The sequence below is a fragment of the Ambystoma mexicanum genome, chromosome 3q (genome assembly GCF_040938575.1).
Source record: "Ambystoma mexicanum isolate Mex_15411 chromosome 3q, UKY_AmexF1_1, whole genome shotgun sequence".
Lineage (NCBI taxonomy): Eukaryota > Metazoa > Chordata > Amphibia > Caudata > Ambystomatidae > Ambystoma > Ambystoma mexicanum.
This window is the reverse complement of record NC_090926.1, coordinates 1260558332-1260582143: the sequence shown is the minus strand read 5'-3', so window position 1 is coordinate 1260582143 and position 23812 is coordinate 1260558332. Positions and strand designations below refer to the sequence as shown.

General features: G+C 44.1%; 1 protein-coding gene across 2 annotated transcripts in view; it reads left to right on the top strand.

Moving 5' to 3' along the window:
- QTRT1 (queuine tRNA-ribosyltransferase catalytic subunit 1) overlaps positions 1–23812 on the top strand; it is a 144770-nt gene that overhangs the window by 58999 nt on the left and 61959 nt on the right. For both annotated transcript variants that reach the window (XM_069604275.1, XM_069604274.1), the window contains 4 exons: positions 5259–5337; positions 5807–5922; positions 6246–6384; positions 6920–6995. In XM_069604275.1, coding sequence (XP_069460376.1) covers positions 5259–5337; positions 5807–5922; positions 6246–6384; positions 6920–6995 — 410 coding nt within the window. The remainder of the gene's footprint in view (positions 1–5258; positions 5338–5806; positions 5923–6245; positions 6385–6919; positions 6996–23812) is intronic.

The window sequence follows — 23812 nt, the reverse complement described above, 5'->3', positions numbered from 1 at the left end:
GAGGGGGCAAAATTATAGCAGGGTCTCAACGTTTTTAGATGGCTTATAACTTTGTTGCCGTTTGACGAATGTGGAGAAAAGTTTTCAGAAAAATTATGGATCCAACCGTGAATGTTTGTGTAAAGTCTGAATGGATTTTGTCAAGTGGGGGCTGAGTTATAGAACTATAGTATGTATGTATGTATATTTTGACACTTTTCAAAAATAAAACCTGGGCAGATTTGCAGCAAACCGGGGAAGGGAGCATTGGCAAGGACCTGAAAGCATGGTTTTGCAAATTGATGTGGGAGGTCAAGGCCCCAAACATACATAAGGGCCAAGTACACCAATTGGCAAAGGAGAGGAGGAGGAAGAGAGCAAAGTCTTAAGGAGTTTCTGGAATTTTAGAAGGTGCTGCTCAAGGTGCAGGGAGAGGGGGAGGCTATTCCAAAGGAGGGAGCCCGCAGAGGAAAGTGAGCGACCCTCCCCTCCCCCCCAACACCCCTCCCATGCCCCCTGTTTAGCAAAATGCTATATACACACAGAGTTTGTGCCAGAGGAGCGGGCGGTCTAGTGGGGAGAGTATTTATTGAGATAAAGTTGAAGATGATGTGGTCCCCTGCCCAAGACAGCCTTGTGGATGATGCAGAGGGATTTGAATTTAATACAGTATAATATATAATATTAGATCTAGTGTTTGTGGATGTTTTTAAATAAAGATAATGAGCCTGCTTATTACTGTGTTGTCTCGGATGGTAGACATTCTTCCATGCCTACTATCCAGTACTACACCACAAGACAGCGGGACCAAAACAAAAAATCAACTCGGCACCAACAAACAATATAAAGACCAAAACAACCCTAAATATCAAAATGCCGCGCAAATGACCTGTACCAGGGGAAATAAAAAGAGCAGAAGGAACAAATGCTCCAGAACAACAATAAAGACTCTCAACAGCAGAACACACTCACACAGACTGGGTCGACAACCGAACCGACGGTGAGAGAAGAGACCAATCACTCTACTTAACTCCATACCTAGCAAACAACCGGTCACCAGAATGAACCAACCCAAGAATCGGCAACACCGGACAACCAAACACAACCACGCAGAAAAATGGACAACGATAGAAATAACAAAAACATAATTTACGCAATAACAACTTACATCACCAAAACAAGAGGAACTTCCACTCGACATCCACAATTCTTGGGAGAACCTGATGAAAACAAAATCCCAAGACTGAACCTAGAAGAACCTTTCGACGACAGACACACCTGTACCAACACCTCAACTAGAGATCGACCTGAAAGGAAACCACAATACAGAGCAGAAAAGGACCCCAATAATAAAGCCAAAACCAAACTACACCTCTAAACTCCACTGCAATCTAATAAACGCAAGAGCCATGTCAAAACACTCAACAGAGATCTTTAACCTTTTATATGACAACGGCATCGACATCCTATTCATCACAGAAACATGGCTGGACGAAAACTACAAAATCACACTCCAAAGCGGCCTCCCAACCAACTTCAAATGCCTTCAAGTAAACAGAAAAAACACAAAAGGAGGACTCCTCGCAATAGCATTCAATGAACACCTGAAAATAAAAACGGACAATCCTCTCGACATCAACTGCAAAACCAACCATGGTCATACACCAATCGGCGAACCCAAAAACCAACTTCACATTCATCCTGGTATACAGACCGCCGACCTACGATGCAACCTTCGTAGATAACTTCATAGAAGCCGCCATCAAGCACGAACATCTAATTATCCTGGGGGACTTCAATATCTGGTTTGAAGAAAGTCACGGCAACTCCCAAAACTCACTGATTGGACAACTTACAACCATAAAGCTATGACAGCTGGTCAAAGGGGCAACACACTTGGCAGAACACACCCAAAATGCAATCTTAGCCAAGGAAAAGGGTATCACCACGGCACCACTGATACAAATACTGTGGAGTGACCATCTCATCATCCCATTCGTGATATCCAGCCCTCAAAACTTGCATCCACCACAAAAAGAAACTGGAAAACCGTCTAAGCAAACAACCTATTTGAACAACTGGAGATGACCAAATGCTCAATTACAGAACTAGAGCTAGCTGACCTACATGGGAATGCGGAGCTACTACACAAATGGATCTCTGATACAATTGAAAAGATCGCCCCGGAAAAACAATTCACCCCATCAAATAAAAGGGCAATGGAAAAATGTTTCACCCCAGTACTAAGCACCATGAAAAAGGACAAGAAGAAGATGGAGCTGGAATGGAGGAAAAAATACAACCCTGACAAAAAAATGTTTCAGAAACAAACCTGCACATACAAGAAGGAAATGCAAAAGGCAAAGAAGGCATTATGATGACAGAATCACCAATGCCACCAACACACACACAAAAATGTTCAACATCAAAGAAATGAGAAACCCTCAGGCTGCGACGACACCCCAACCCCCCTCAGAGAAACTATGCAACGACCTGGCAGACCACTTCAAGAATAAAATCAACGACATCCGACAAATCATACAAAACCAACCAACCAACCATGACATTCAACCAACCGGACCTAACGTAGAGCCACAGCACAAACTCCAAAACCTTCCTGAAATGTCAGCAGAGGCATTCGTCTTGCTGTTAAAACACAGCAACAAAGCAGGATCACCCATGGATCCCTGCCCCCCCCTGACCTCTACAAATCAATCCTCGCACAGGGAACGCCATCAGAGTATTACAGAAACCTCCTAATCTCTCACTAGCAACAGGAACTGTACCAAAAAGCTTCAAATCAGCATATATGAAACCGCTTTTAAAAAACAAAAGTGGCGACGTAGAAGCCCTCCATCTACAGGCCGATCTGAAACATCCCCTACCCAGCAAAACTCCTTGAAGCCTACGTATACAAATTAACCCAAGAACACGTAGAAAAACACCACCTGTTAGACCAAGCACAAGTCGGTTTCAGACCCGCAAGAGGAACAGAAACAGCACTACTATCCATTTGACTAAAAACAAGCGCGGACTCCAACACAAACTGAGCCCCGATTCTGCTCGACCTCTCCGCAGCCTTCGACACAGTTATCCATGACACCTTAACCAAAAGACTAGACGACATAGGCATAACGGACATGGCACTTCTCTGGATTAAATCATTCCTAGCCGACAGAACAGAAACCGTATGGATAAAACACTTCAAATCCACCCCACGAGTTAACAACTGTGGAGTACCACAAGGGTCCTCACTATCGCTACTCTACTCTAACATCTACCAGACTCCAGTAATCAGAATCTTCAAAAAATACAAAATTACATGCTACAACTACGCAGATAACACTCAAATAATCTACTAACTTGAAAACGCTCAACCCTATCCAGTGTCTTAAAGGTCTTTAACTGGATGAACGCCAACAACCTGAAAATCAACCCAGGAAAGACAGAAATCATGATTATTTCAAAAACCCAGAGAACACCTACATTCCATGGCCAACGGAAATGGGAACCGCTCCAACACCATCTAAGGTAGTAAAAAATCTGGGCGTCCTGATGGACAACACCCTAACCTTAGAACCACAAATAAATGAAATGATCAAGAAATGCTTCTTCCTCCTCCACACGGCAAGAATGAATCCTACCTTTCCTCTCATTCACCCACAAAATACTCGCAATCGTCACCCTCATCATGTCAATCGACTATGCAAACAGCCTATATCTCTGGATGCTAGAATACCTCCTGAAGAAACTACAATGGATCCAAAATACAGCAGCCAGACTGCTCCTCAAACTATCCAGAAGAGACCACACCACCACAGCCCTAAATCACTACACTGGCTCCCAGTAAAACATTGCATCACCTTCAAAACCATGTGCATAACACACACAGCAATCCGCGGACAAGGAGCTGAATTCCTACAAAAGAAAATAACAATCTACAAGCCAACTAGACTCCTAATATCAAGCAACGAAATCCGCCTGGAACAAAAACCATACCTTAAGAAAAAACTTGGGGGCTCCTCCTTCTCCCACTTGGCCGCAAAAACCTGGAATAACACCCCGAAAGAAATGAGAAACACCATAGACCACCTACAATTCAGGAAATTATTAAAAACCTGGCTCTTCAACATTACAGACTCAAACTGAAAAAAGCAAAACCACCAAGCGGGAAACACATAGAAAAGGATAACAAAAATTCAGGATGACACTGACAACATCCAGAACCGACTAAAGAAACTCTTACTACAACAAGAGGGACAATGCTAATTCGAATAGGAACCTAACAACACAAATGAGGACAGAAATCAGCATCCCTAGCCAACTCCAGCCAACAACCTCACTCGCCCCTAATTGCTACCAGGTATCAGGCTTGTATAGAGTTGCGTGAATGTTAGCACTTGCCACACTTTAACTAAGCTGTGGACATTGGCATGGGCATTGACCAGATGGAGTTATGAATGAAGGCAGGTGCTGCCCCTGGACGTAATTGCAAATGTTGGCATGTGGCACACTTCGAAGGGGCTGGGAGCGGTAGCATGCATGAGCAACCGAATAAGATGATGAAGGCCGACCAGCCGCCGCATACGGATGGAGTAGCCTTGTTGCACACCGACTGGATTGGGAACACTCTCTTGGCCAGATTTGAAGGGATGCACAAACGCCTGCCTACCCCGCATACAGACAGGTGTCACATAGGTGGCTGGTGCCGAACCTGGGAAAGTTTATGAATAGGAGTGGAAGGACTGTGAGTGCCAGATGGCCCCAGACCTTGACGGAGACGCAGAGATGCTCCCGCACCCACCTACAGGGAATATGGAAGTTTAGCGCCGGGCTTCCAGACAGCAATGCCAATTAACCAGCCCACTAACAATTTCACCGCTCTGCATACACCTCTCAAACTCTATCCAAACACAACCACAAGCCTACAACACAACAATGCGCACAAACTTCACTACACTGCAACAACAAAACAAACCACATATAGACTCGCACAACAGCACATGACTACCGACCGTAAAACACCCCAAGCACAGCCAATGGACCCACCGGGCTGAGGCCGCCAACAGCACATCACTGCTCTCTTGCACTTCTCCAGCTTACTCCCACTAACTCGCCCCCCACCCCCTTCCCTTTATCAGAGCCGCCAGAGCGCTAGGGGACCACTCCGGTGGTGATGGTGCGCGGTACAAATATCCTTTAACATTAACATCTCTTCTCATAGATGGAAACGTGTTGATTGTGCAATGCTCACAGATTCCTTCTCATCCGTCCTCTAGGCTCTGACATCATGATGCAGCTGGATGACGTGGTGAGCAGTACAATTTCAGGACCCCGGGTGGAGGAAGCCATGTACAGGTTGGTAGGTGCACACCCCTACCTCCACGCCCATTGACATCGCTCCATGTTGGGTTGTTTTGTACATCAGGCAACTCACAAACCTGTTTTTAATGCTTGGCAAATTCTCTGGTGTAATTTCTAAGTTCTGGTGAGTGTGCTGACATCGCTCTCCCCAGGTGATTGCCTTACCACAGCACCCCCTTAAAGGGGGGGGCGTGGGAAACAGGAGGTGTGTATGTGGTTGTTGCCTGTTGACATTTCATAGCTAAGTTCTTTCTGAATGCTTATTCTGCCTGTGGGGTGCTTGTCTGATTTTAAAGGTTGTGTCTATTGCTCATGTCTGGTGCATCTTCAACTGACCAGCCCATCCCCTTCACATCCTTGAGTCACTGGACCAATCCATTCCCTTCACTGCCTTGGGACCCTTTCCTCTGATACATAGAAGGTTGAATTGTTTATTCTCACCAGTCTGCTTTTTAAATTCCAGGTCGATCCGCTGGCTGGATCGAAGCATTGCTGCCAACCAGAACCCTGATGCACAGAACCTCTTTGCAATCATCCAGGGAGGCCTGGACCCAGAGCTTCGGAGGAAATGTCTAGATGGTGAGATGACCACTCCCAGCCTCTTCATTGAATAAGAAGCTGTAGAAACCTTCAGTGAAGCAAACACAATGTTCTATGAAATGTATTGCTTCAGTCATATTTGGTTAGCAGTAAACAATGTTAAGTGCTACCACGGTAGACGAGTACTTTCACCTACTGCTTGGACCCTGCCTTTTAACCTCGAGAGGTCAATAAAAGAAATTCCATTCTCTTGGTTGGTAATATCACTTGTTACTTAAACATAAAGTGACAACGCAGTAGGTGTTCCTGTCTGTGCATTACCTCTGAATTAGTTCCATACCTTTTTCCTTTTTAATTTGTAGAGATGACAAAGCGCGATGTTCCGGGATTTGCGATTGGCGGCTTGAGTGGTGGGGAAGAGAAGGATCACTTTTGGAAGATGGTTACACTGAGCACAGACCACTTGCCCCGCGAGAAGCCCCGTTACCTTATGGGTGTGGGGTAAGTCCAAATTCTCTGCTCCTAGGATTGGATCTGTAAACCATAATAGGCAGCTATTGGATGTCTGCAACTTTGTGTTTCCAGGTGCTTTGCACTACAGCTCCAATCAGTCTTAGCGAGCACAGTCAATGGTGGGGGATTAGCCTTGTCTGAACAACCGAAGAGCCGCAGGCGAATGAAATGCAACATCTAGTGCAGGGTGTGCCGATTGTGTATATTTGTATATGACTGATCTTTGCATAGTTGGCCTAGGATTGACTGTTCTTGTGGCAGAAAATCCCTCCAATCCTTTTTCCTTTGTGATTTGCCGTTTATACAAAAATACCTGTTCGTTCTACTGGTGTGTTACATTAATGCGGGTTATGTGTTTAGTAGGGATTTGCCAGTGAATGTGATATTGAAACAAGACGGCATCAATTAGATTTTAGGGCTAGAGGGACATGCGACAGAAATGGGAACAAAGCAAATGGACTATGCATATCTGAAAACGGAGGTTCACTAAAAATGTTCCTTTTCCCCCTCCATGCTTTGACAGGTACGCAACAGATCTAGTGGTCTGTGTGGCTCTCGGGTGCGACATGTTTGACTGTGTGTTCCCCACACGGACGGCAGTAAGTACCAATGGCTTTTTTATTTCACTCATCCTTCCAGTGGCATCCTCTGGCTCCCTTGCACATTTCCTGCTAGCCCATTTAATTTCAAAGTGCTTTTCCTCTGATGGATCTTTTAATGGAGTGCCCCATTGTATTTGCTCCTTAAAGTTTTCTACACCCCACCACTTGCTGGCGTTTGCTTGTGGTACGCGAGAAGGGCATACGTTTACACTCTTGGTGGGTACTTTCACAGCTTTGTATCTGAGGGCCACAGTAAATGGGTCACTGCTACTATTCAATATGTACTTGTCTCCTGCCAGAAACCTCATTGTTGTTTAAATTATAGGTGGTGGGAAATTTGTACTGGATAAAACGAGAACTGGGAGTTGAAGAATGCACCTATCACACTAAGAGTTTCGGTCTGTGTGGAGGTTCTCCCTGATGGCTTCAGGCACAGGAGGACTTGCATCTGAATGTTATAAAGAGCACATGCAGGAACTTGGTCCAGTCTTGAATGGGATGTAGGAGTCTTCGCTAGCGGAGGGTAGACGTCCTGAAATTTATCAGAATGGCAGTATTGCTCAAGCCTGATCAGCCAGCTGAAAACGGTGACCCCTCTAGGCCATTATCATTGATGAACACCTATAATAAGATATTTATTAACATCCTGGTCAACCATTGACAACATCCTAGATCATTCCTGGCGTTCCCTGATCAAGCTGGTTTCATACCGGGCACAGCTTTGCAGAATAACCTACAGAGAGAGTTTGCACTCTTTACCGGCAATGGTAGAAACTTTGGATGCAGAAAAAACATTCCACTCTGGTGAATGGCCATTCCTGTTTTGAGATGTTAAGGTGGAGGTTCTGTTGCTGTGATTTCTGCTGATGGCCCGACTGCTTGATAGATGACCCCTAGCGATTTTATTCACAAAAGGTGTGGCCTTATCTTTTGTCTTGTCTGGAGGCACCAGGGAGGGATGCCCCAAACACCCGTTGCCCTAGTAGTGGAGCCACTCTGGTGCCTCCATTGAATCTCCATGCTGAAGACTTACAACTGTACGTCAAAGTTACTAGAGATAAGCTGCCTCCCCTACCTGTGGATATAAATACATACATGTATTTTTGTAATTTCGGACCTAGTACTACTTACGCTGTGTACGGTACAAACTGTAGAGACTTGGGGTTCAGGTGAAAATATAACAGAGTGTCAAATGAGATATCTGGGAATTGTTTACAGTGGCACTAAACCACCTTTTCTCTGAAAATGGCCTCAAGCCATTAGAAGCTTCAGAGAAGCGGGTGGAAATGTGAATTCAGCTAGCTATCGATTGGTAAGTAGGATTTCTCTGATCATGATAATAATGCCTAAACTATTGTATGTATTTCAGAATGTTCCAATTGTAGATGATGTTTCTTATGTTAACTTCTGAAACCTATGTGGGTATGACTGGTGTGGGCAGGAAATCGGCTATCTGTAGCTTTGTAGACATGGGGATCTTATGATCAAGGTGGGCTGCCTGCCCACGATTGAGAGGTATAAATCTACAGCTTACCCAGCATCAGCAAGGCACTAGGTTGGGGGGGGGGAAATCTCTAGAAAAGGCAACTTAATCTCCATTGTGTAGCTTCTGGAAAATGAGTTGTGTGGATGCCTTAGGGGGTCTTCCTGTACTATAGACTCCAGTGTGCTATTCTATCTTGGGTGTCCAGCAGAGCACAAAGCCTGAGAAAAACTTAAGCAGTGTTTCATGCAGCTGCTGACATATATATATTTCCGTACTCGGCTGATGCAATTTATCATTGTTGGGTTCGCCTATGCTGTCCAAATGGCAAAGTGCACCCACTTCAACAGCTAACATTGCAATAAACAGAATGAGCACAGTTCTACGCGGTCACCTCCACCTTCATTTTTCACGACCACTAATAACGGTAGCTTAAAATCGGGGCAGCCATATTTTCAATATGGCGACCCGACCTATCTGTAAAAAGACTCTAGTCAACTTTTTTTGCCATTTCTTTTAGGAAAAGTCCTTCGTGTGTTTGTCTCTGCACGCCAAACCAGATTTGGTCCCTTTGTTCGTGCCTTTTGGTGTGCTTCAGTGCTGAAGCCCTCTGGCACATGAGTGTCTGGGGTGGACTGGATGTGAGGGAGGTGCCCAAATCTCCCTGTGCCTTCTCCTAGGAGACAAATGCACTCTGGTGTGAGTGGCTGACTGTCCGGCAAAGACAGCCACCCTGCTGGGTGAGTGACAGCCAGTGAATGGGGGAAAACTGTCTGGGACTTGCAAAGCAGAGTCCACCACTGAAACGAAAGAACCGGAAACGAGCTGAAGGAAGAGGACTGCTGCAAAACCTGGATGACCGGTGAAGCCCTGCTGCAGGTCCGAATTGCCTGAAACTTCAATCGACAGAGAAGCCCTTCAAGGTTAACTTCTTCCCTTGAGTTTGGTGGGAACAACCAACTCGTAAGCCTCCTGGACACCGTCCCTGACTGGTTGAATTTTCAGTAGAGTGCTGCTGAAAACTGGATAGCCAGTGGGAAGGAAACCAGCTCATGGACTCTAAGGCATTCGCACCTTAAACCGACGTCTTGCTGCAGCTTTTGGACTCATTCCTAGGCAGTGCAGGAACCTCCAGACGTCCTCCTTCTTGTCCCCATGACTGAAGCTCAGGAACTGCAAGACCTGCTCGGAACTGTGAGGAACAACTGCCTCAGCTACAGCTATGTTCGTTAACAAGGTACTGTGCAAACGCGGTCTGGAAATATTTTCGGCCATCGAGAAAGTGCGTGAAACTTTCCTCAACTCTGAAGGCTTGTCCTTCCCTAAACATTTGTCAAACTTTTCGCCTAGCCAAATTCTTCTAAACTCTGTGGCAAAGACTTAACCGGTATATACCAGAACTGTGCTAACCTATACAAAGACTCTGAACCATTGACTTTGGCCCAGGCCTATGAGAAGAATTGCTGGTTGTATTTAACTGAAGCCCTTTGCCATGCCTATTAATGTATTTGGGCTGTCTATTCTTATAACCTGTATTTGAAGTGCCATTCTGCTCCCACTTCATTTTGGAGCTAAACTTGTTCATTTACTTCCCGGTTGGATTTTTGTGGTTTATTAGTGTGTGATATTGAGCTGCTTGTGCTAGTGTAATCTTTTCTGAGTAAATAAATGTATGTTCTTTTACCAAGAAACCTTTAATAAGTGTATATTTGAATCACTGTATTTGTTGGTCCTTTGTGCAACTTGTTCTACTGCTCACTTAAACTCTTAGTCTGGCTGCTCAACAATCGCTACCTCTTTACTGTGTAGTACAGGCTTGTACCAAAGGTGAAATTGTGCTTACACTTGTAGTCCTAATTACTTGTAGTGGTCCCAAAGGGTACTGCATGTGATTCTGCCTAACACTCTCGTATAGAGAGCTGCGGCTGGGACTGACGGGTCTATTGGTGCTCTCCCTCTGGCCGCACTTTGACATGTCGTGTGCCCCTGCCCCACCGCACGATCACTCTCAACACGAGTGCCGCAGTCTGGCTGGCAGCCGTTGTGGCACCCGCCAAGAGCCTACGTCATACCAACGGGGTCCAAGATGCTTCTTAATTTCTTCAAACCCTGTGCTCCCAACACCACAATCCCTGCAGGGGAGGCACCGCGGACAGGCACCAGACGTCTCACAGGTGCTGGTCGGCTGCTCACGGCATAAATAAACCAAACTCCTTTGTTTGGTTTATTTTTTGCGAGCCAATCCCGCACACAGTAAATCAGCAAGAATCTTCCCACGGAGATGCTACTAACGTGCCGGGAGGATCAGCTGCGTCGCAGAGAACACCTGCTGCCGGGAGCTCCACATCGGGAGCCAGGCAAAGCAGTGCGCGTGGGGTAAGGTGCCGGTGCACGTGCAGGTTACTCAATACAATTGTCGCCAGTTGTTGTAGGATCTGGGGAGGCCATGCCCTACAAAAAAAGCAGTCTAAGATTTGCCTTGCAGTTACTGGCGAGCGGTAAGACGCGTGCCCCTTTTATTAACTGAACACACTTGACTACAGCGTCTGAACACCAGATGTACTGTGGTTACAATCCAACATCATGTGACTGTACCTTAACATCCTAACATCTGATAGATGGACGGCAAAACCAGTGGGACACGGGGGTGGGAGGAGTTTGGTGGGGGAGACCCGGTTCCTTGTATAGTGCAGTGGAAAGCCTTGTGGACCTAGGGCCAGGGACATTTAGTGCCAAAACCTTGAGACCCAAGTGAAGACGATGAGATGAACTGAAAAGTGATAGGTTAGCCTTAATCTGGAAAATTGTGGGTCCGGCACATCCACCAATGAGATTGAAGATTTGCCCAGAGATCCTGAACACACGTTTCCTGGATGCCAGGCCCTATAATTCTTTGCCTTTTTTTTTTTTTTTTTTTTTTTTTTTTAATTTTATTGTTTCGGTAGTAAATTTACTTTACACCTTTACAAATATTAATAAACATAAAAATACATTAAAAAAGCCTATTATGTACATAAAACGAATACAACCAAATTTCATTTGCTCTAAAATGACATTGAGATAAAACCTTTCAAGTATACCAGGACACTGTGTGTACAATCATAAGACCTCTACAATATACTCTAGACGTATACATCATAACAGGCCGACGTCCACTCAAAACCCCCTTACAGATAATAGGGCAAAAGAGAAGAAGGAAAGAAGAAATACGCAACAAGCAATCAATCAAAATTCAACAACACAAAAAAACAGAAACAAATACGGCAGTAAGTACAGATACAAACTAATTATAACGTTCAAAATTTCTTACCTATGCGGGTGGGCCAAACCTATGCTGTTAAAACTTACATAATTCATCGGCAACAGCTGTTCTTCAATCAATGTAACGAGTCTAACAGTTGCTAAAATAATGGCATTCGAGGAGCCCTGCATGCATCTTATCCATATTAAGTTGGCTTCAAAGCTCGAGTAAGAAAAGAACAGAGAAGCCAAACAGTACAATCTTTGATTCGCAAAAAATGTACAGTAAATAAATAGATGTTCTAGCGTTTCATTTTCTGACCTATTCAGACAAAATCGACATCCATGCCTCTTTGCCAACTCCCCATACCCGGCCCAAGACCGAATGCGCGCTCCCATGTGGATAAGATCCAAACGGAACCGCATATAAGTCTGTCTGGCCCTTTTTTCCGGAAAACATAGGATATAGGGCAACCTTGGAATAACAGCGTGTCTAAACATTGCATAGGTCGTGAAGGAGGAATAGCCCCCAATCTTGTCAGAATTTTGAGCCCAAGAGTTGCTAAAGAAGCGAGTTCTAACTTTACTTGGAGTTCTAGTCAAATCTTTCATAGTCATATTAAGCGACTCCAGAGTCTCCATTATTTCTTCCTTTGCTTCCCGAACCGAAGCCGGGCAATTTTTTTCCAACATTATCTGAAACTCCTCATAGAGTGAATTAGGGGGAGGCAAAAGAACTTTGCAAAAGGCATTTACCTTCCTCCAAAGATATTTGTCGGCTAGAGAATAGAGTCCCAACTCGTGTAATATGATGGAATTTGGTAGATAACTTGGTAGCCCTAGAATTTTCTTCCAGAGTTGACCTTGAATCTGGTTTAACAAGGGCCACAACTTCAGCAGGCATATATCAAGAGTATAAAGCAAGATGGGCTCTATTTTCATCGTGTAGAATTGAATGAGGGGCAAAAGAGAAAAACTGCAGTATTTAGCGTAAATTATTCGCATTTGTCCCATTAGCGGGCCAAGCTTCGCTTTCAACAAGGCCCGCCATCCCTCAAGTGAGTTCCCGTTAGACAAGTGATAGCCCAGGTAAATGACCGCGTCCTTCCTAGCAATGGACTGCTGATTGATAGTGAATGTAAATCTAGGCAGTTTTTTTTTAGCCGTGAAAATCATAATATGGGATTTCGCTGGGTTAATTGTCATGTTATTCAGCAGACAATATTGGTAGAATGTATTTAGTTTGTTCCGCAGACCGAAAGGGACTCTGTCGAATAGAATAATATCATCAGCAAAGGCTAACCAATGCAAACGCATGGTACCCAGTATTACGGGAAATGAATTAATCTCTTTCCATAGATTCTCAATATCAGCGAGATATAGATTGAATAGAGTTGCAGCCAGATTACATCCCTGTTTGACCCCTATTCTCGTAGGAATATTAGCAGAAAGGAGCCCCTTAGCATTAATCCGAATTTGACATGAGGTGTTTGTATGAAGGGCAGCAATTAGGGCCACCAAGGTGGATGGAATGCCATAAGCCAACATCTTGAGCCAAAGGCGAGCTCGAAGGACATTGTCGAAAGCACATGTGAGATCAATGGCAGCCATATAAATGGTGCCCTTAGATTCTCCGTGCACAGCTCTCCTTAAGTGTGCTAAGATTGAGGCATTTAATTGGGTACCCATTGCCCTACGAAATCCTACCTGAGCTTTAGACAAGATATTAAGGTTCCTTATATGATTTTCTAAATCAACCAAAATTAGTCGTGTAAAAATTTTCGCCGCTGTGTCGATCAAAGCAATGGGTCTGAAATTCGCGGGATTGCTTAACACCCCCTTTTTATGTATGGGAATGATAATGGCTATAAGCCATGATGCTGGAATGATCCCAGTGTGATAAATCGACTGATAACATGACAGTAAATACCTAGCCCAAAAATGGGGATCGGATTTGTACACACAAGGGGGCAGCCCATCAGGGCCGGCAGCTTTTGATGGATTTAGTTGCTCAATTACCCATATAATATCCTTTACTTCCCAAGGACAGATCACCGGAAGAGACAAGTGCACCGGAATGCACTCTGATTCAGTATACCTATCAGGTAGAGAGAATTTCAAACTAAAGAACCCCTCCCATTCTGGGCCTAAAATAACCGCCACCATGCGAAGATCGGCTTTTCCTACAGGATTTCTTAAAGTGGCCCATACGTCTCGGACTTTTTTTTACACAGCAGGCCAATCATGTGTTGGTTGGCTAGAATATGGGCTGCTCGACGCAACAGGGTTAGCTGTTGCTTATAACGCGCCTCAATCATCTTTTTTTGGCGATTATAAGCATACTGACATATAATGCGCTTCCTTAGTATGCGAAGATCGCAGTTTCTTTGCTTTTTTAGACATGCGACCTGGATAGCATTGATCTGGGCAATCCCAATATTCGACTTTCCCAAGGGATCTTTCGCAACATCTACCAAATGCATATGGATCATTTTAGCATTAATTGCGTTAATTTTGGTCGCATTCTCTGTGGAAGCTTTAGCGTCCCAATTCACTAAGATATCCCTACTTACCAGAAATGACACCTTCCTGCAGCTGGCAGGATTCCAATTGACAGATATTTTATTTCTGTCACATGACACTAGGGCTGCAGGGGCAGAAGCTACATAACATTCCCCCCCCCATATGCAAGCGAGAATATAGCATATGATGATCACTCATATCCAGCTCTAAAATCTGTATGGGTTCAAGCAGCCCAGAGCATGCTTTCGAGGCAAATAAATAATCAATAAGTGAGGTGGATTGGCCTCGCTGCCAAGAGAACTGAATGGACTGAGAAGCCAATTGAATTGGATAAATCCCCCATGAGTGGAAGAGCGATAATAATTTCTGGCCTCTGTCCTTGGCCTGTTGCGTATAGGCCGAACTACTAGAAACGGGACGTGTTGTATTCTTTAGATATAGATAACAATTCAAATCGCCTCCGATCATGATTTCATAGTCAGGCCATTCCCTAGCTGCATAAGATAGAATCCGTTCTAAGTCCTCCAGAAATATATCTAACGAAACGGCTTTGGGATTCCAATATATGGATAATAGGAGCAGGTTCAAATCTTTGAAGCCCTTAAGCGTCAATTTTACTAGCACACAAGAGGCCGATGAATCCACTGTAGAAGCTATGACTTTCAGTCTGTTATTTATAAGAATTGCTATACCTCCAGAGGGGCGACCTGTGGTAACCCTTTCAGCCACCCTGGAGAAACTAGAGAAGCCATCTAGGCAAAAGGGCTTTAATGCCATAGTTTCTTGAAGGAACAAAATATCGGGCTTCTTGTCGGGCTCAACTTGCTTATACCATGCAGTAAGATTGCCTAACCCACAACAATTCCAAGAGGCCACATTCAAGACTGGAAGTTATGAGCCTGGATTGAGCTCTATGTTAGCGGCAGTCGCTTTTATCAAAGGTTCTAACCAGGCTAAACCACTTAAGGCTTGGGAGAGTGACGCCAATTGCATCGATAATTTATTAACTTGTGAATCAGGAAGATCACCCGCCAAGGCAGTAGGACAAACTGGGGGGGGGGGGGGGGGGGGTTGGACCCAATCTAGAAATGCCCATGCAGATTCCATGTCATAGAACAATCTAGGAGTAAGACCAATGGAATAAAAATCTTCAGCAAATTCGAATAGCATTTTGGTAATGATTTGCGACTGAACACTACAGAGTACTCTGTTGTTGTTATGGGTCGCTAATTTGACCCAATCCAAGTCTTTGGATGAAAGATTTCTTAGTGCTGGAATTTGAAAAAACGAGTTCATTAGAAAGGATCTATTTATACGTGCCGGCCCATTTATCTCTGGATTACTAGTCCAGCCTACTATTAGTTTCATATCCTTTGGCGTATGCACAAAGGATGGCTCTTCCAGGTGAGCCCCTCCCTGAGCAACTAAGGGAGGAGGCTCAACATCAACACAGGGAGCGCGCGCCGGGGACATAGAAGCTAAGGTAATAAGTGTGGGCCCAGCGGTGCAGCTTGGCTCTGTATATGGTCCCTCCTGTGCAGCTGCGTGGCCCAAAGTCCCCTGGACATCCAGCTCAACCGTAATAGGTATCTCCTGGATAGCCAGGGGATCCCGTTGAGACGCCATTGCTGCTTCTAACTTAAGAGCTGACGATCCAATAGCCACTTTTTTAGAGACAGTGTTGGGAAAGAAGCATTGCATCTTAGGTTGTAATTTGTCAGAGCCTGCCCTTACCGGGGGGAGAGGCATAATCTGCATGTTGCCGCTCTTCAGGGCGGCAATCTGCAGATGCCGCCTACTTTCATCGTCTAGGTCATATAAAGCCATTCCCAAGTCATCATGGCAAGACCCATTTTTAAGACATGGCCTCATCTCCGTCGCCAAGACCTTATCAGGGCCGGAGGTAGCCATGTCAACTTTCTTAAGTCGCGCTTTGGTCTGTTTCAATCGCTTCTGAGCTCTTAGGAAAGATTTCCTAGCTTTCCGCGAGATAAATTTCCTACCATCAAATTCAGCGGGTTCGTCCTCGGGTTCTGAGGACGGTATAGCGGCCATATCAAAAGTCCTAGACTGCTCATTTACCAAATCCACCAGAATGGAGGGGCTGTCAGGCGGGGAGGTTTGCCTATCACCAGCCAAAGCAGCCTCTCCTTCAGCATCTTGAGGGTCTGAGATACGCTGAGCGGCAACAAGCTTATATACAAGCTGCTCCATCTGCAGCAGCCGCACATGTTGGAGCTTCAAAGCCTCAACCAAGTTGATGTCATCCACCCCCTCTTGTTCCATTCTTTCACCCTTCCCTCCACTCACCACCTGTGCGTAAGATCTCTGTGGAGGTTCTATCGCGAGGACAACCCTGTCTGTTTGAGTACTTTGAGAGGAGGTCGTGACTCCAAGTGGGAAGCTGCTATTCTTTCCAAAAGTGTTTCAACTTGGGCCACATAACACGATCTAGATCGTTCTTCCGCCAAAATAAAGCCCTCCATTTTTGCCATTTTGTCTCTCATTAAGGAAAGCGAACCCTGCATCTCCCTAATGGAATAATGCGTGAGTTCGTGACCTCTGTCCAGTAGGTTAAGTAAACTTGAAATTACGGGAAAATTAACTGCTTCGGTGCTAGGTGCCGGTAGCCTTAACTCCTCCGGGGTTGAAGCCAAACCGCCCTCACCCTTTGGAGCGGTAGGCTCAGAACCCTCTGATCCGGAGTCGAAAGGGCTGCCACCTGCTGACTGAGTGAAACCCGTAGGCTCAACTACCCCCGCTTTATGATCCTCATGAAAGCAGGCGGCCCCCCTGTCAACATTTCTACATGGCGTCAACCCCAGCTTATTCAAGTTGCCTCCTGCTTTTACACAGCTATATAATGGAGGCTGGTGTAAGTGTACTTGTTCACGAAATGGGAAGGAGGAAGCGGCTGGAGACGAAGGGCCCAACGAAAGCCGCATTCTTCGCCCCAATTCATTAGCAATTATAGGGGCCAAAATCGAAGTATCCGAGTTGCAAGAAGTCCCTTGCTGAGCTTGGGGATGAGAGCAAATTGCAGTCTGACCAGAGCAATACCCAAAGCCCCCCTCCCCTACAGTATCATTCGCCTCCTGTAAGGAGAAGGATGACCGCAATAAGGCCGAAGACTTTCCAGCCAAGGTTGGGGGCTTGGGCGAGCATAGATTAGCCTCATTTTCATACTCAAGTTTACCCTCGCACATCACCCCCTCCACCAATTCCTCCTGAGAGCCACTCATAAGCAATGGCATATGACTGAGCGGGGGCGACAGAGGAAGCAGCGCATTATCCAGGATGTTGGGCGAGTGCTGGGCAATCTCTTTGGAGGCAGAACCGGATTTCCCACTTCTTAAGATGGGACCCATTTCCCCTCGTTGCACCAGCAACCAAACCAACTGCGCGGCCAAAAAAGAAAAAAAAATTAACCCCCTTGGCTAGCCTCACCTTTACATACCAAAAGAGAGAACGTAGTTCATACCAAAACCTAAGGACACAAGAGGCACTAAGCAATTAATACTGGGCCAAAACTCTATGGATAGCCGCGATCCTCCTTTTTAAAAAGGCAGCGTAATTGCAGCAGGAACCGAAAGAGGGAAGCTAGAGCCTAATGCCCCACACCTCGCACCCCGCGAACCGCGAACAGCCAACAGTACTTTGCATGTACTTGGCTAGGTGCGCGGCGCGGGTGCGCCGGGGGCCAAGCCTTTATCCTGGCTTTCCTGGGCGTTGCACAGCACAGGGGGGCGGAGTCGCCCGTGGGGAGGAAACCTAAAGGGAACAAGGATACATATGTTCAGGGATACACCACATTAAGGAAAGTATAGGCTGTCACACAAACCCCATCTAGGGTGAAATAACACAAGCCCCTAAACACAATGTGTAGTGTACTGCTCAAGCCCTACATATCGTAGCACCAACCCCACAAGCCCCTAAACACAGGGCAAGTAAAAGGAGGATGGGCGGGGGAAAAGTCACCTCCAGCAGGAAATGCGTGGGTCAGGCAGTCCGTGTGTGTCCCAGAAAGACTTCCTCCACCAAACCGAGTGAATCGTTCGTAAGAGAGCAGCGCTCTCAAAAAGTGACAGGACGATTTCAGCGCTGGAAAGAACGAAGGTGGCCAGTCAATCCCATCCACAGCCAACAGTACTTTGCATGTACTTGGCTAGGTGCGCGGCGCGGGTGCGCCGGGGGCCAAGCCTTTATCCTGGCTTTCCTGGGCGTTGCACAGCACAGGGGGGCGAAGTCGCCCGTGGGGAGGAAACCTCCAGCAGGAAATGCGTGGGTCAGGCAGTCCGTGTGTGTCCCAGAAAGACTTCCTCCACCAAATCGAGTGAATCGTTCGTAAGAGAGCAGCGCTCTCAAAAAGTGACAGGACGATTTCAGCGCTGGAAAGAACGAAGGCGGCCAGTCAATCCCATCCACAGCCAACAGTACTTTGCTTGTTGAAATGTTCGGGACATCTCTGGCGTTTTTAGTGTTTGCAACGCCATCGAAATCTTCTCCTCACAAATGAAATGTTGGGTGCATGTGTGGGTATAGCACGTAAGCTAAGGAGCTGCAGATTTTGCAAACTGGAAAACTCAATAGAAACACTCCAGCACCTTCTCATGCATTTTTTTTTTAATTTAATGTTTGCACCTCAAAAAGGATTTAAAGCAAGTGGACCCGGCCTGGCTCTGGCAACAGATTTTTATGGATAAGTCCAGCAAATGGTCTTTGATGGCCAAACGTTACATGAAAGAAGTCCTGGTCCTTAAAGAGTTTTATGCAGAGGGTTGTGCCATTAATTGTACGGTTGTTTATTTTTTTACTGTTTAGGAGAATTCAGTTTTTTATATTGTTTGCTTGTGTTTCTTTTTTGTACGAATTTGAATGTAAATTTTATTATGTGAGATTTTGTATATATTTTACAACAATTTCTAAATCTGACTGTGGGTACTGGTAAAAATAACCTGAAAGACTTAATGTGGAAAGCTTTTTTTCTATGAGATTGACCTAAAGATGGTCAACGGAATAGGAAACCGTGATTAATCTTTGGCTCATACATGGTCTTACAGAGTGTATTTCTCCACGCTGGACTATATATTTGCTACTATTGAGATCTACTCCTTATTTCAGCATTTTCAAGCCAGTTTCAATGAATTTAGTGACCATGCTATTGTAAGCAGTAGACTGTGCCTGGGTGCAAATAAAATGCGATATCGGGACAGGGTTGGTGCATTAAATGTGCATTCTGCTAGTAACTTAAAACTTTAGGGTGGTCGGATAAAAACCTTGAAAAGGTGGCAAAATGGAGTAGACCTCAAAAGTTGAATATAAACACTTGAAGACAGCGGAGGAGATAGTAATGTGGATCTCTTTGTGTAGGTATGGTTTTATGCCAATGGGAAAAATATGAAATCAGGGTCCAAAACGGATAAACCATACGATAAGATTATAGCATTAAAAAAGAAATCGAAGGCTCAGGCAATCGGAGCCATAGATTGTCTGAATTTGAATCCTGAGGATGCTCAGATTAGAAAGGGAAAAATAAGAAACGTATATCATAATTGGAGAAAGCGGTATGCTATATCTGAAAATAATGTAACATGGCAAAGCATGATCAGAATCTTGCTTGACGACGATTCTAGAAAAATGTGGGCTAGTTATAAAAGAGAGATTGGAGGCGCCCAGGTGTCACTCATCTGTAATATTGATGAGACTATTTGGGAAACCTTTCTCATCAACAAATATGATGGGAACGATTTTCCTTTGCAAACTGGACCACTTCCTGAATTGAACTTTAATTTTGAGGATATAATATCCATCATTAAAAGAATGAAATCCTCAAGGGCTCCTGGCCCAAATGATCTTTGCAACATGATTATTAAAGATAACCCCGATTTTTGGGTAGGTAGGTTTTTGACGTTGTTTCGTAAGATAATAGCTTCCTGAATCCTGGAGGACATCTCGCATTATTCCAGTATTCAAGAAGGGTTCCAGACTTCTCCCAGAGAACTATCACTTACTGGCTATGACTGACGTCATTAGCAAGGTATTCTCTACTTTAATCCTCAAATTAACCTACGGATAGCAAATCATATATACAGTCTATCTCAAACTGGCTTTAGAAAAGGCTGCTTGACAAATACGAACGTTTTAATTACAAGTCTGATGATTGAGGAAGCAAATTTAAAGAAAGATTCTTTTATACATCTTATTTGCTGATTTTTCTTCGGCCTCCGATACTATAGACAGAGCCATGTTATGGAATAAATTCCAGAAAAAGGGCATGCCCGACCACCTCCTTTATGCCTGTAAAATGATTTATAAGAATGACACGACAAGAGTGAGATTAAACAACTGTGGCAATCTGTCTAAACAGATCCCCATCAGAAAGGGCGTTCAACAGGGCTGTGCTCTTGCGCCACCCCTGTTTAACCCGTTTCTCGCTGATTTTGGTAGGATCTTTGTCGATAAATGCAATGCATTTACAAAAATAGGAGATAATAAGGTTGGCTGGATTAGTTATGCGGACAACCTTATTATTATGGATAAGACTTATATTGGTATCGTAAGAAGTGCATTGGAAGGGTGCAGATACACAGAAAATAATGGCTGAAAGATTAATCTAACTAGGAACCAGTTTATGGCTGTGGGGTCGAAGCGCTCTGGTAGAAGGAATATAGAGAGTCAGCTTGGGCCTATTACTAGAACTGAATGTTATAGATATCTGGGATTCAATCTCTTCTCTGAAAATAAGAGAAATCTCATTGCACAACACAACAAAGTTAAGGCATTGTCCGTTATGGCCGCCAGTAGGATTTTCACAAAAGAAAACTGCAAGATACTCGCTATCTGTCATACTCAGTATTTATAAGCAAAAACTTTCTGCTGCCTTTTTGTATGGTCTGGAAACATCTGCGGATGAGTGGGGAGAATTGGCGGATTGCTTGGAGGGGGTGCTATGGAGAAATGTTTTTAGGATTGACTAACTATACCCCTATGGCAGCAATACGCCTAGAATTAGGATTGATTTCCTTGGCGCGACAGCTCGAAATAGAGGAAACGTGTTTATAAGGATTATGTATGGATAAGGATTATGTATGCCAATGGTTGCTCGTTAATGTCAATTATGAAAAGTGCTTTGGTAGAAATGAAATGTGATGCTCTACAGAGGCTGCAGAAAGAGATGAGATCTTTTGAAAAAATAGGATGGTGTCCTCACTGGGAAGGAGGGGGGGGCCTCCTTAAATCCTTTAAGAGTTGTGCAGATAAGTGGGATTGGGGCATAAATCACGAGAAGATGGGGGGGGGGGGGGCTGATAGTACCCTCTCTAGACTTAATTTAATTTCAGTTCTAAAGAGCCCCAGGCCCATCTTAAGATATTACCTTCGCCAGTGGTTCAAAGAATATTCTTACATATAAGATTAAATAGGCTGAAGGTTATGGAAATTACTGGAGCATGCATGGGGCTACCTGTTGATAAAAGAACGTGCCGAATATGTAATGATGACAAATGTATTGAAACAGATGGGCATGTACTTACTTCGTGCCCAGTGTTGAAAGCTATGTACGGATGCTATCTGAATAAGTATGTTAACGATTTTGAGGATATTACTGGTGATGTATTATGGATGAGAAGTCTTATCGGGCTATAATCAAGGTCTGACAATAACTATTACTCAGGATTGGAAGTCTGTTGAAAAACACCTTTTATGCTTTGATGCTAAATTGGTTGTAAATGTTCATAAGCTGGAAAGTCAGCCCTTTATAATTGACATGCTGATATGTTTTTTGTAATTTTGTTTTAGTATTTATTGACTTTCTGTCAAATTACATCAAATTTGCATACATCTAACAAGATTTTACAATAAACATGTAAATCCATAATTCTTGAACATCCACAATATAGATTTCAAGAATCAAACCCCCCTTACGCGAAACGCAAAAGTAATCACCACCAAATACACTAATTACCACCACAGACAAACATCAGACAACATAAACAACAAGAGAAAAGAAGAGAAAGGATGGAGAAGAAAGAAAAAAGAAAGAGAAAATAATTTTTTTTTTAAAAAAAACACTTTACTTGTTCCGTCCAATATCCCACTGCTTCATCCATAAAGGTCATCAAATGATCCCCATAATGACAAGTACACCTCTTCCCTATCCTTTTTTTTTCAATGAGATCCTCTCATATTGTGACAATTTGTAATTCCATCAACCAGTCATCAACCTTAGGTTTCTTCCCCGTCTTCCAAATTCTGAGGATCAACTTAATTGCAATCATCACAGCCTTGTCAATCCATAAGTTATATTTCCTAGTCTTCGCACATCTATCTTCATGCGAGAGCAAGATTGTTTGCCACAGAACGCGGCAGGTTTATACCAAAAACAAATCAATCCTGTCTATTACCTCTCTCCAAAACGTCCGAACCCTTGTACATTCCCATAGCAGATGCAGAAGCATACCTCTGCCAGTACCACAGCTCCAAAACAGGTCATCCAATCTCAGTTTTAACTTAAACATTTTAACCGGAGTCCAATAAATCCTCCCTATAATTTTCTGTCGAATCAAATGCAAAGTCATATCTCCCTTCAAATTCACACCCACCCTTAAATTATTCCTCCAATCATTCTCAGATATAAACCTCCCTCAACCTATCCCAAGCTAAAACATGACCCACTTCCAAGGGCATAAACTGCATATAAGTCCTTGCACCATACTCCTGTCCCTCTACAATTTACTAATCTCAGGTTTCACTCCAATTGTACCATTAGCCATATTCCTCCTTTGATTAATCAAAGCAACCAGATCCAAATATCTATGCAATTCTCTCTGCCCTAGATCAAATTTACCTTTCATCAAAATTCAGCAATCTGTTTCCATCCAAAATATCTCCCAGCTTCAGAATTCCTCTCTGAACCCAACTCTTCCAGTACAGACATCTATTATCAATTGGTAGCGCTTCATTATACCAAATAGAGGCATCCGAGCTAAAACCTTAACTCTGTTCATTATCCCTGAACCATAACCCCACAGCTTGTCTAGTTGCCAGTATCGTTGGCACTTTTAGCCTTTTATTAGGCAATCTTCCCATACTATATATGTTATCCAAATGAAATGGTGCACACAACTCCCTCTCCATTCTCAACCAAATCGGTTCCTTAGCGTGTTCTTCCTTAAAATAATGTGAACTCTTTTTAAGCAAAAAAGCATTGCAGTATTTCATCAAGTCTGGATATCCAAACCCACCTTCCTCAACTCTCTGCATTAACACACATTTTGGAATACGAGGTCTCTTATTAGCTCCCCACAAAAAGGATTTAAAAAGTTTATCTATTTTGGACAATTGTTTTCTATATATACGCAACGGTATTGATTGAATAATCTATAACAATTTAGGTAACAAAACCATTTTGATTGCATTGATTTTCGCCCACAGATTCAAATTTAATCTCTCCCATTTTTTAATAATCAATGATATTTTAGGTAGCACCATGTCCAAATTACACTGAACTATTTTACCCAGATCGCCCACAATATAAATACCCAAGTACGTAACACCTCCAGGCGACCAT